The sequence below is a fragment of the Sapajus apella genome, unplaced genomic scaffold, assembly GCF_009761245.1.
Source record: "Sapajus apella isolate SASKATOON/1434 unplaced genomic scaffold, GSC_monkey_1.0 scaffold7, whole genome shotgun sequence".
NCBI lineage: Eukaryota > Metazoa > Chordata > Mammalia > Primates > Cebidae > Sapajus > Sapajus apella.
The window spans coordinates 19,791,915-19,806,459 of record NW_022436947.1 but is presented as its reverse complement, the minus strand read 5'-3'; the positions used below and the strand labels follow the sequence as shown (position 1 = coordinate 19,806,459).

The window sequence follows — 14,545 nt, the reverse complement described above, 5'->3', positions numbered from 1 at the left end:
GACCCAGCCTCCCAGGTAGCTGGGATTACAGATGTGCACCCCCACGCCCAACTAATTTGGTATTTTTAATAGGGACAGGGTTTTACCATGTTGGCTAGGTTGGCCTTGAATTCCTGATATCAGGTGACCTGCTGGCCTTGGCCTCCAAAAGTGCTGGGATTACAGGTGTGAGCCACCGCACCTGACCCCAAATCCTTTATTTAAGTAATTTGGCTTTGGGCACCCACTGAGCTGATGCATCCACCACGAGAATTTATCAGCACTTCAGAAGATCTCTGAGGACAGAAGATGCTTCTTAGAAACACCTCTTGTGTCTAATTAGGTGAGGCAGGCTTTTCTGACACCACAGCTAAATATTTTCCACTTGCCTTTAGATAGCTCTCAGAGACCTTCCATCCTACAAAACATTGATTAACTAACCTCCAAGTCTGCCAGTGACTGGAACACTTCCTGCTTCTGAACCATCTTTGGCTCCACGGAGTACCCTGCTAGAACTTTAATCTCTCTTACTGATCATCTAAAATTATTTTCTTTTACACTTGTGTGTGGTTGACTTGCACAGTTGCAGAAAAAGATCTTGTCTTTATGAATTCCCACAAGACTAGGCACACAGCAGGTGTTTAATAAGTACGTTTTAAAAAATTCGTCTTCAATGTGTAGCCCTGCCCAAGGTCTCCATGAAAACCGTATGGTGGAACTGGAGAAAAAGGTCAGAGCACATTTCTCATGTACTCTAGACCTGTCCAGACAGCTCTCACTTTCTTTGTCCCCATCTTCTGCAGGGGACCGACAGCGTTCTCAGGGACTGCAGGGAACAATAAGACAAACAGGGAAAAGGAAATCACAGAGCACGATTTAAATATGGCAGATGAGATGCTAGGCTGGAATCTTCTCTTTTGCTCAAAATAAATGCATACATAAATGACGGTGACTGTAAGCCTGACAGCACTTCATCCATTCTCCAAAGTCTCCTGACAGTGGGACCTCAAGCAGGGGACTTGAAGGTCAATTTGTTTGGTACCAACTCTGACTCAAAAAGATTATTCTCCTGTGAGGTGAAGGAGAAGAAAAAAAGAAGGGCAGTGACATTTTCCAGCCACTACACCCAGAGGGTAACCCAGATGTTGGTGGGATGGGTGGGACTCATCAGACCCACGCCTTCCCCCAGGGTTGCTCAGACAGAAGCGCCCTGTCAGTCTTCGGGTTGAATCAACCCCACCGCGACCCGCTCTAAGGAGACTGTGACAGCAGGAAAGGTCATGACACACCCGGGTCTGGACACGCTGTCCCGGAGGCCGGGCGCGCCCCCCTCGGAGCCGCTCTCCACCAATGAGAGCCTGAGTTCCCGAGATGACGAGATGCGGGGCTGCTGCTCAGCCAATCAGGCGCCAGGCGCGGCCAGGGGGAGGAGATGGGAGGAGAGACCGGGGGCGATGGAGACGCTGATACATCAACAGAAGTTTCTCACCTAGGATTGCGAGGGGCGCTCCCTCATCTCCTGCATATCTCCACCTCTGCGCAGGAGAAGGGCCGAAGCTGCTCTCTCCACCTCTCCTACTGCTCGCTGCAAACGAGGGGGAAGCTGCTGAGAGCCCCTAACACTGCTAGCCTTTTAATGTTGTATGCAAGGAGGAAGAGGGCGAGGGATAACTTGGAGCTGGGCGACTGACCTCCGACCCGAAAGGCCTCTGGGGAGGGAGGGCAAAAGAGGAGCGCCTGGGCTGGGGGACTTGATGCGGGGGCCATGGACAGGGCGGCGCTCCTGGGACTGGCCCGCCTGTGCGCGCTGTGGGCTGCCCTGCTAGTGCTGTTCCCCTGCGGAGCCCAGGGAAACTGGATGTGAGTATGGAGGTGGCAGGGACGCATCGGGTAGGTGGCAAAAGGGGTGCCCAATCCCAGGGAACTGCCAAATGAGGCTGGGGGAGAAGGGCCTGGAACCTCGGAGGAGTTTACCTAATTTTTCGGAAAACATCTGGGATTGGGGAGCGGCTTACACTATGGGCGGCGGTGTCTTACAGGTGGTTGGGCATTGCCTCCTTCGGGGTTCCGGAGAAGCTGGGCTGTGCCAACTTGCCTCTGAACAGCCGCCAGAAGGAGCTGTGCAAGAGGAAACCGTACCTGCTGCCGAGCATCCGAGAGGGCGCCCGGCTGGGCATTCAGGAGTGCAGGAGCCAGTTCAGACACGAGAGATGGAACTGCATGATCACCGCGGCCTCCACCACCGCCCCGATGGGCGCCAGCCCCCTCTTCGGCTACGAGCTGAGCAGCGGTGAGTTCCGGGACCTTAGGGGTTGGTGGGGGACGGAAGGCGACAACTCCTCCACCGGTTCCTACAAATAAATAGTGCTTGCTACTTGGTTTTGTAGTTCTCCAAGTTCCAAAAGAGGCCCTTTAGTGCACGGGGATTGAGAGCTTCAGAGGCCAGACCTGGGGTGCAGGTGCGAGCCTGGAGGGAGGTGACGCCCCAGGTCCAGAGTGGAGCGCTCGGGGCTGGAGCTCTTCCTCTTTCCTGCGGCGCCCCATCAGAGTTGGAAAAAAACTCTAATTCTCCTACCCCGCCGACCCCCTCGGACCCCTAGCGCCCCCCTACATGGGTGACCAGCTGGAGAAACATGATGTCGGTCACGGGGAATGCGGCTGCCGCATCTGCTTTGATTTAACCAGCTCCGCTGCGCACCAAGCCCTGGACAAGTGGCTAATTGCAGCGAAGCCCCACCTTTATTGGCTCCTAGGAGCACCGAATTGACAGAGTAACGGTGATTTTTAAAGCGACTGTCCGCTACCACCCAACCTGCGGCTAACCTGAGCGGGACCATTTGCGCGCTCCTTGGTTCTCTGTCCTATCTCTTTCCTCCTCGGCGCACTCCCGCAGCGCGGGAAGCTGCAGGAAAACAAAAGTTCCACTTCCACGTGCGTAGTGACTTGGTAGGATAAAGGTACAGGGAGCCAGGATTGTTCCTGGAATATCAGCAGATCCAAACAATGTTAGGACTGGGGCGCTGATAGATGCGCTATGGTTTTTCATGTTCATTTCCGTTCCCCCTCCACCTTTGACCCTTCTCCACGCGGTCCCTGCGCGCACCCCCGCCGAGCCGCGCAACTCCACCGCTGCGTTTTGGTCAGCACGCCCTTCCGAAGGAGCCCTGGCCCCCGTAGGGGGGAAAAAAAGAAAGAAAGAAAAAGAAAAAAAAAAGACGCGTTCTTCACAGTTGCTGAAATGCAGAAGCATCAGCTGTTGAAAAGGTTTATTGGACGACGGGCATGAAACTGTTTCTACTCCAAACTAAACATCTGGAAAGAAAAAAAAAGTTGCCTGCTGATTCCCTTCTAGTCCATGTTATTAATGTTTTGGTGGACTTTAATTTTCAAAGATTTTAGCTCAAACTGTACTGCAGGCGTGCTAAATGCATGATTTTCAATGTTCAATTTTTTTTCAATAGAACTTTTGTTTTGCTAGTGACATTTTATTTATTTTACTTTGCATTGCTTTTAAGACTGTAAGAGGACTAGTTAGTACTATATAAAATGTTTAATTGTTTCATGTTAATGTAAGACTAATCTTTAATGTGAAAATATACTGTACCACTTACCAATTGCTTCGGTCTTAATTTTAATTTTCATTTTGATTTGTATTATTTATACAAACAAAAATCACACCAAAATGTTCAGCTTGTGTTCTGAGAGCACATTTTAAACTTAAAAAGAAAAATAATCTGGTTTTCTTTGGGTGTTGTATTATGGTTTGCAGTATCCAGGCAAAGAATTTTTAACTCAGCATGCATCACTGAGCTATGGCTGTCAAGTATGCACTGAACTGGGTACAAACGTACATTTTAAATTTTAAAAATAAAAAGATAATTTTAAGGTAAAGGGACAATGTATGACCATGCAATATATGACAATCTCTTCAAGTGGAATACTGAAAATTAATGTTACTTTTTAAGAGACTAGAACAGAGAAAATCTTCCTTTCTGAATATGTACTTGTTAAAGCATCCATTGTAAGCAATTGAAAAATTACTTGTCTAGTAAGATGATGAGTAGGAGGCTTTGTTCTGAACATAAACAGAGAGTTGCCTGGCTCTCTAATTTAGCAATTTATATTTTTTCTAGGCACCAAAGAGACAGCATTTATTTATGCTGTGATGGCTGCAGGCCTGGTGCATTCTGTGACCAGATCATGCAGTGCAGGCAACATGACAGAGTGTTCCTGTGACACCACCTTGCAGAACGGCGGCTCAGCAAGTGAAGGCTGGCACTGGGGGGGCTGCTCCGATGATGTCCAGTATGGCATGTGGTTCAGCAGAAAGTTCCTAGATTTCCCCATCAAAAACGCCACGGGCAAAGAAAACAAAGTACTATTAGCAATGAACCTACATAACAATGAAGCTGGAAGGCAGGTATGTATTAGAAAACGGAATAATCAAAATCCAGTGCCTTCAGGTAATTAACTAGGACAGCACATCTGGATGAATCTGTCCAAATGACTTAAAAACCTAACACTGGCAGCCTTCAAGTGAGACGCTGAGAATTAACATTGTTTACAAAGACTACAGACACAGAAAATCTTCTTTTCTAAATATATATGCATTAAAGCATCCATGGTAAGCAATTGAAAAATTTCTTCTCTGGTAAGAGGATGAATAGGAGGCTTTGTTTAGAATGAATGTGTGCTCGTGTGTGTGTGTGTGTGTGTGTGTTTGTGTGTGTGTGTGCGTGTATGTGTACACACACATTTGCATATATTTTACATAACACACACACATATATATATACTCTTTCATGAATATGTACTAATCATAATTTTGGTTCTCTATCTGATATGAGTTAAATCGTGTTATAGGATGTGTTTGTGGTTGTATACTCTGTATGCCTAAAACTTTAATTGTAATATAATAGATGCACAAGTGCCTGTAGGCTTCATTGGTTCTACCCCCTTAGTTGCAGAGCCAGAATAAGATCTACAGTATATGCCTTTCTTATAGGGCTGAATCAAATTTCATTTCCTCCAATTTAAATTTTTATTATATTTTTTGAAATCTACTTTTTAGTGGGCAGTGTTTCCTAAACACGTTGTGAGTTTTGTACTTACCTTTTTCTAGCAAACATTCTTAGTGAATACACATGCTTAACTAATATATTTTGTAAAGGAAAGTTTTTTTTAAGACAAATAGTTATTTTATTATAAAGCAATGCAGGTTCATTTCTAAAATTCATAAATACCCCTAAGCATAAAGAAGCTATAGATATGCTAAACATAGATATTTTATAATATAGGTATCTTAAAGATTCAGAGGAGGCACATTTGAAGAACCGCTATGTAATTACTGTCTTTTATGAATTCTACATTTTTACAGTTTTCTTCAAATGGGTCATTCTTTAGCTATATTTTACTTATACATATTAACGTTAGTGAAAATTGACACAATAAATTTTGAGTTCTACAACTTAGCTGGCAATTTATAGTGACTTTTCTAAAAGAGTCTAAATCCTTTGTATGAACATATATTTTCTACGTTGTAATAAACTTTTTCAGTATATGAATATTAGTACGTATCATATATTCTTGTAAATATTCAATAATTTATAAAGGTCCCAAAGTAATCATTTCAATCTGCCACATTCTTCTGAAATAAATAAAACAAGTTGCAATATCTCTTAGGAATCTTTAAAGTATATGTTGCATTTGTTTTTCATTTTTGGAAAGTGAATAAATGGAACCCATTTAGAATAGCTACAAGTTACCACCAGTTTTCTTTACTTAGTCAATTTCAAATACAAAAACAGAAAAGTCAGTAAATATATCACCGTCACCGTAACACTTCAAATTCAAATTTGAATTTTAATTCAATTTATTTAATTCAAAATAGCAAAATAGTAGGAATGTCAGTAAACAGCCATGTAAGCTTTTCGTATTTTTCTTTAAAATTTTTAAGTTATTTTATTTACTAAAATGACTCTTGCCTAACACCATAGTTATGCACGTCTCTTTCTCTTAAGATTTTACATTTTAAAAAAAAATGAGTGTGATGTTGCTTCAATTTGAACACTATCCAATAAAATAATTTTTATTATTTCTAGCATACTAATTAAAAGGGGTCAAATGTAATTAGCATATGTTGTTAAAACTCTGGAGTCAAAACTAGACATAAGATTATTCAAATTAATATAATTTTAAAACAAGAAAACAAATAAATGAATGCTTGCTATTAACAGAGCTTAAGCCTTCTTAGCCATTTTTTAAGGAAATTTGGTAGGGATTTTTAATAAACTAGAAATTCAAAACACAAAATCTCATGTTATAATTGATTCTCTTAAATAAAATCATCTTGGGACCTGTAAATAACCCTAAAACATAAATATACTTTTATTGGTAACATTCGGCAGCTATTTGATTTTATTTTATCCTGTGTGTTTTTCAAACTAGGTAGGTAATATTCCTCTCTGTAACTATGACGTTAATCTTAAATTATTATTTATATTCTGACTTTATTAAAAGCATACTTTTTATTCAGCATTAATTTTAATCCACTTTTACCGGCAAAAAATAATTTTCTAACATTACCTAGGTTCTTGCTGTTATCCTAACTAGCCTGAAAACAATTCAACTTATGCATATATGTACATTTTGTATACATCTCTGAGTTTTCTCTACTGAATTTTTTTTCACATTGTTCATTTTTGGTTCACATTGTTTCACATTTAGATGAAAGCTTAAAATATTAGAAAACGTTTACCTGGTTATTTGGTAGGTACTATGCTGGTGTTTTTGTTGTTGTTTTTATTTTCTCATGAGGTATTATAATTCAACATAGTTTTGTATTTTTCTTTCTGTGGATGGGAAACAAAACAAAAACACCAAAAAACAGGTTTCCTGGTTATTACCTAACATGGAAGAGCAATCAACTCAATTTTTTCAACATTGGCAATTAGGATTCTAATCTAAGGGGCATATTCTTCTGAGTAAAATTCAGGTCTGTATTCAATTGAGTTGATTTTCTTAGCCTCAAAATCCCAAACTCAAAATGTAGGAAAGCGTTCAGAAAAATGTGGGTACTGGCGCTTAGTAGTACTGTGAGCAGGATAGATGATTTTCTAACCGCTAACCTTAAATACTCTGATTCCCACTTGGTTTCTGACACCATTCCTAAAGTTATGACTCCAAGAATAATGTTCCTGAATGGTGATTGGCTAACAGAATGATGTGATGTCTTCCAGGGGCAGAACTTCTGGGAATAATGTGACTTGGAATATTTATGGGTATTTCTTTTGGTGTGCTTAAAATATTTCCATTCTTCCCATGTCCACCTCATAAACTTTTAAGTTTCCCTACCCCATAATTTGTTTTATGATGAGTAACTCAACAAAGTGGGAAGGGCTCAATCCCAAATTTTCATTGACCTATTCCAAGAATATTTATAAGTAGTTGACCAACACATAGTGTTTTGCTTTTCAGTAGGTTCAAATATATTTTTGGACAGAAAGGGCAAAATGGGTCAGAGGAACAAGAATCCTACGTACACCCGTCCAACCTCATGTCGCAGTTTTTATAAAAACTTAAATCATCTCATAGTTGAGAAAATGAAATGTTAGTCACAAAACGTTCCACAACAATTTTCTGGCCATTTTTGTAAAATTCAGACAAAGTAATTTACTGAAAAACAATCACCAACTGCCACATTACCGCTGAGTCAAAATTATGGAACCAATCAGTTCTTAAACCACTTCTCAAGTGGTTTCTGTGTTTACATTAAGTATTAATGATGCATCTTTCCTATTTCACTTCATTAGAAATTTATCAAACCAAAACTTACACAAGAAGCCCAGTAGATTAAATGTTACCCTCCTGATTGCTCTGACATAGTTTAAAAATATTCCACCAAAATGTGCACATCTGTTTGCAATAGTTAACAAAACATTCTTCTGTTAATATCGTTATAAACCTTAACAACTCAACTAGAGGAGAGAAAGGAATTTTCTCATAACCACACAGCACTCATTCCTTTGCTATTCTCTTATGTTCCTGTTAGCAGGAAATGATGGTGCTATCGCTGAAATTCAGAATGGCTATTTAACATTAATTAAGAATTCTAGAGGAAAACCTCCAGAATACACTTTTTGGGGGAGTGTTCATGCAATTTCCTTAAATATGCTTGCATTTTCTACTTTTATCTTTTCCTATTCTATTAAAATTATCCTGCTGCATATAAATACCTTATATCACTTATCACCAACTCTCCTTATGTAAGACAAACTTCTTAACCAGACTTTATTTTTCTGTAAAATTGAAATCATAAGTACCTGCTTATTAACTAACTACCTACTATGTGCAACAGATTTCTTCCTCTAAAACTAAATCAGGTAAAATATTTATTAAAATGTGCTCTGAGAAGCACTGAATTCTGTAGAATTAGACTTTGTGTAAGTGTGTGTATTTAACTGCCCTTGAATTTTGCATTTCATCAGTTCTGGGTGGTGATTACATTGCTTTATTCTAATTCCAGGTTGTCCAAGTTCTTTCCTTGGAGTATTATGGGGGTATAATCTTTTAAGTTCTAGGTCAGGCTACTGATAATTTTTTACTTGAAGATCATTTATCTTTCTTTTCCAGAATAGCTATATATATCTATATAGTTTATAGATATAGATATTGTAAGGATATGTATATACGTTTATAGATGTTCTAGGATATAAAAATAATATATATAATATATAATAAAAATATTATTTCTTTTATTATGTTTATTGTTAGAGACACTTATAATTCAAAGGTAATAGAATAAAACTCTTAAAAAATGTCATCACTGAAAAATTATAAATTCTATGTATGTATTCAAAAGGGCTAATTTTCTAGGAGGAAAATCTTCCCATAATTTCAATACAAATTCAGCTTTTGAATTTGAAAATCAGTCTCTTTTTATCCTTCAACCTGTGAGGTGGTGTGTAACTTTTGTAGAATAACACTATTATGGACGGGGTTAAAGCTGAGGGAAATGAAAGAGAGAGCCCAGCCGGCTCAAAATGATACCATTAACCTCTTAGCAGTGACACTTGTTTAAGAAGTGGTTTTTATTACTCCCCCTTAATTGAGTTTACCAACAGAGGATGAGATAAAACTGTTCAAGTGAGCTGGACCAATTATTCAATAAGCATTTGATGAGCATCTACTCTGCCCCTTGTGCTGTGCAAATTGGCAGCATATTACGTGATGTATGAAGTGGCCAATAAAAGAAAAAGTCGGCTCCTCAATCATGATCCAGGGGGAGAAACAGCTTTAAACCACTAAGTGATGGTTGTGAAGAGGGGTGGTCAGCTTAAACATGTAAACATACATTGTTATGTTTTTAGTGTTCTTTGGACAATTTTGTTTTGTTATTACCTAGCACTGATTGTGCTCTCTTTTTCTCATAATGTTCGGGAGCTTAAAATTTGAACAAAGGTAGGCAGATCACATTTATTTGAACATTTATTTGTCCAGAAGTGTTTTAAAGAATTGAGGGCTTCATGAATATGAAATGCCATAAATTTAATGAAATAAGCCTCTGTGACATACTTTATAAATTGCTGTCATATAATTGCAGGACACCTTTTGCCCTGGGTTAAGAAGTAGATGCATCTATTAGTTTCTTAGTTTTGTGAATTCAAAAAAAGCATATGTGCCATATGCTATAAAGGACATAATTTAAATATTATTCTGTTTATGATTTTAAACATACTAAGAAATATCAAGCATTGCACAAATCAATACCATATGCTCTTATTTGAGGTTGCAAATATTATTTGTGTGTAATATTGTCTCATTAGATAGTTCAGATATTCTTTATAGTTGTTTGAAAACATAACATTCTGCAAATGTCAGATTTGGTACAAAATAGCAAAGTGTAGTTTTGATTTTGCTGTCAATTTTGTAGTTTTGTAGTTTTGATAAGAACTGTAAATGAAATTTAAACTGTGAGGTTTTTCCTTTCTTTGGTGAGATTACATCCATAATTTCCAAGTTATTGAATGGATGGATCCATCTTTCATTTTACCCAGTATGTTGACAGAATGTCAACTCCACAGCTAGCCCTGATGATTTATTAATCTGTTCTGCCATCATCTGGGGATTGAAGGAAGCTATGCTGGCTAGCCTGGTATGTAAGAGATTAGAGCCCTAAACTTTTGAAATCTCTATATTGTTTTTGCACCCCTAGCCTCACTGGAAATGTTTATCTCAACTCTAACTGTACCTTCCTTTTTAGAGAAAGGGGCTTTTATTGAGACCTTAGTGTGTGCCAGGCAGTGGGCTATTACAAATATATGTAGTTTCATTTAATTTCTTAGTCTGTTTAAATTGAACTTAGCACTTAGAATTGGAAAACTTACATAAACATTATCGCCTTACTATTTTCCATGCTAGGATACTGCTACTAATTAATCAAGGATAGGACATATGTTTTGAATTAATTTCCCAGAAAAGGAGAATCTGCTAGGGGGAGCACACCACCACACTGTAGCCCCTTCTCCTTTTTACCAACTAAACCAGATTTGTCATAGTTTCTTATGTGGCCTGGAACCAGGAGATAGCATTGTTCCCCACCTTCCCCCCTCCCTTTATATGTAACTGACTTTTATAGTGTTCAAACTTGAGAACTCTCCGTTGAATCGATAGGTCTTATCCCTGGATGCGCATTAAAATAATCTCAGCAGCTTGGTGAAAATACCATAGCCTGGACACCCCATCCCCAGCCAGACCAATGAAATCAGAATCTGAGACATTTGAGCATTATTTGTAAAGTTCCATGATGTTTCTATGCACCATGAGAGCTGAGGGTAACTTCTCACTCTGTGCTTCTCAAATTTTAATGACAATCTTGTGAAAATGCAGCTTTTGATTCTTCAAGTCTGGAGTGGGGCCTGAGAGCCTGCATTTCTCACAAGTGATGCTGATGTTGCTGGTCCCTGAGCTGAATTCTGATAAATGAGGAGTTGAATTGTTTCAGGAACATGCAGGCATGCATGAGCATCCTACCATATTTGAAATTAGACCAGGGATTAGAAATAGAAGTAATTTCCTTTTGTTATCTCAGATAATCTCCACTAATATTAGTCTGGTCCACTACCTTAAGTACAACTTGGAAAGGTTTGCTCTGAATGGTCAAGAAATTTGGACAAACATTTGGGACAAAAACCAAAGGACAAAACATTTGAAGTCTATGCAGTTTGAAAGATTATTTATGTTCAAAACCATCATTTCTATTCAAGAGAAAATAGACGCAGAAAATTAAGTGATTAGATATACTATGCTTCCGTTGTTGAGTAAAACACTTGATGATTGATAGCTGAACACAGTTACTGTTGGTTTCAGGCTGTCGCCAAGCTGATGTCAGTAGACTGCCGCTGCCACGGAGTTTCCGGCTCTTGTGCTGTGAAAACATGCTGGAAAACCATGTCTTCTTTTGAAAAGATTGGCCATTTGTTGAAGGATAAATATGAAAACAGTATCCAGATATCAGACAAAATAAAGAGGAAAATGCGCAGGAGAGAAAAAGATCAGAGGAAAATACCAATTCACAAGGATGATCTGCTCTATGTTAATAAATCTCCCAACTACTGTGTAGAAGATAAGAAACTGGGAATCCCAGGGACACAAGGCAGAGAATGCAACCGTACTTCAGAGGGTGCAGACGGCTGCAACCTCCTCTGCTGTGGCCGAGGCTACAACACACATGTGGTCAGGCATGTGGAGAGGTGTGAGTGTAAGTTCATCTGGTGCTGCTATGTCCGTTGCAGGAGGTGTGAAAGCATGACTGATGTCCACACGTGCAAGTAACCACTCCATCCAGCATTGGGCAAGACGCCTCAGCAATATACAATGTCATTGCAGCCAGGGGGTGCCTCTCCCTGTGCAACGCTAGTAAAGTTGACTCTTACAGTGAAATCCCCAGAACCTTGGACCTCTCTGAGAGTTTCCTTTACCTGATAGCATATTTTTCTTTGCCAGATCAACCCATTGATCATGTGGATTTCTTGAGATTCTAACATTAAAAAGGTTTATATTCATCTTTTGGTGATTTGGGGACTATATATTGACAAATAAGGAAGACAATCTGTTTCCTAAGCAAGAAATAACAGGAAAGATCCCTCATGCCAGGAGGCCTGCCATACTCAGGATAAGATCTTTGAATATGGAACTTAGTTACAGGACTCAATAATGGAGGGTGATCATTACTCATTTTTAAAATACACCTCTTACAGCAACAAGGAGACGTTAACACGAATCTCATTTATTCTGTCAATATTTTAATTGAAGAGATTATACTGTTTGGGCATAGACAGAAGATGTTGAAAAGTTAACATAAGCAGTGGGTGCTGACTTATCCCTTCATGCACTTCCAAAGAAAGGTAATCAAAAAAAGAACCTTCCTAAGTGATCCCTAAAAAATCCTTGTTACAGATGTTTAGTGACAAAGAATCAATATGTAAAAAGAAAATGGATGATTTAGATTTTAAGTGCCTTTAAACTGAGAGAATCTAGAAAAAGTTCCATAGGTATATAGCCGTCTTTCATCTTTAGATTCATACTTTTATCACAGACCAGTTTCCACTGTTAAAAACCCACCTCTGACATACTAGGGGGGAGAATCCTGAAACATGCGAGAAAAGTAGAGGCAAAAAGTAGAGGTAAAAATATAATTTCATACATTGTAAAGAAAAAGCACGCTTTAAATGTGTAAAGACAGTATTTTGTAAAGTACTTTGTTTAAAATGTTTCTATTTTGTAAATACAGTATTTAAGTTATATAATCTATATTAAAACTTAAAACATTTGACAAAGCCCAAGAGCTAAGGCAGTAAAATTATCTCATAAATAAGTTTAACTTTTTTTTTCATGCTAGTAACACTATTTTTTTTTTTTTGGATACAAAAGAGAATTTAATTTAGCAGTTAGTTATATGGAGGTGTTTCTTGCTAAAATAACAGTTTTACATGTTATAGATTAAAATAAGCTGCAAAATATGAAAAATTGTGTTATTTCAGCAGTCAGATTAATTGAATTCTCTTTTCACATTAGTTATGCTTAACTCATAAGGTTATAATAAATTATATAGTAAAAGTCTTAACTGGAAAAAAGAATCTAAATCAGAATAGTGATCAATTTATGGATTTGATATCCTGGTTATTTATTATATTTTATATAATGCTGTATTTTTATTTGAATGTTGAGTGGTCTTTCTTGTTTTAATATTCATGCATGTATATTCATCATATTTTACAAGGTTCCTGGTAAAAATTACAGGGCTCTATTTAAGGTTGTATTTTAATGTAAATGCTTATTTTTTTTATGAATTGTTAAATATTTCAGTATTATATAGAAAAAACAGAATTTCTAAATTCAGAATGGAAAAAAAGGGAATATTCATTTTCATATTAATAAGACAAAGAAATGTTTCCCGGTCCCACAGTCTTCATTCTATTTCCCTTTAATTTTACTTACTGAGGCAGAGGAATAATTTTTGGAAAAAAGCACACCCATGGAAAATGTCTCAGGTCTAATATTAAAATCAAGGCTAAGCATTTAACTGTGACTCGTAAAGTTTGACAAAGTTATAATTTACTAAATGAGAGACACAGAAATGGCAAATATAAATATAGTGCATATTTAAAAGTGGTTTTCCATTCTTTAACACCCATTGAATAGAAGAATCTGAAAAGAGACACTCTTTCCTGCTTATTTTTTCAAAGTAAATTTGTTTTATCTTCATTGAACATAAGCACCCACAGAAAGACTGTAGTGTCTATTAACAACCAACTTCTTCTATTAATTAGAAAACCTTTCATATTACCTTATCAACTGACTGTGAGAATCAGGTAGTGTCTAATTTACAAACACTTGATCACTGTTTAGCCATTGTTTTAAAAACAGTGATGCTAACTCAGGCACCTCTATCTGGGATGCCTAAGCAAAAACTCTTCCTGACTCTAAACCTGTGTCTTCTGGTTCTTCTTTTCATCTCACCTTTGATATCACCACAGAAGCCATCCTTAAGTTTCTCACCTTTTTTTTTTTTTTTTTTTTTTTTTTGAGACAGAGTCTCCAGGTTGGAGTGTAGTAGCCCAATCTTGGCTCACTGCAACCTCTGCCTTCTGGGTTTAAGCGTTTCTCCCACCTCAGTCTCCCAAGTAGCTGGGATTACAGGCATGTGCCACCATGCCCAGATACTTTTGGTATTTTTAGTATAGAAGGAGTTTCACCATATTGGCCAGGCTGGTCTCAAACTCTTGACCTCAAGTGATCCACCCACCTCGGCCTTCCGAAGTACTGGGATTACAGGAATGAACCACCACACCCGGCCATCACCTGTCTGTCTTATTGGCTGACACCTGCCCTTAGTCCATTTCCATCACACGCCCAGTCATGGTAGAGGTAGCACCATGGTGCTCCTGGGATCACAATTCTGAGACCCAAAAGCTCCTATCTAGTCTAAACTACATGGGCTGTATTCATTAGGACCCCGTGTGTTGTAAGTAATGGAAAAATCAACTCTGACTCATTTAAACATTAA

At 38.4% G+C, this 14,545-nt stretch overlaps 1 protein-coding gene across 1 annotated transcript; it reads left to right on the top strand.

Annotated features, from left to right (window-relative positions):
• The first annotated feature begins 1,452 nt into the window (after nt 1-1,452).
• Nucleotides 1,453-13,697, top strand: WNT16 (Wnt family member 16). Its single transcript, XM_032276162.1, has 4 exons — nt 1,453-1,839; nt 2,019-2,269; nt 4,113-4,399; nt 11,347-13,697. The coding sequence occupies exons 1-4, from the start codon at nt 1,745-1,747 to the stop codon at nt 11,809-11,811; spliced, it is 1,098 nt and encodes a 365-aa protein (XP_032132053.1). The 5' UTR covers nt 1,453-1,744; the 3' UTR covers nt 11,812-13,697.
• Nucleotides 13,698-14,545: the final 848 nt, after the last annotated feature.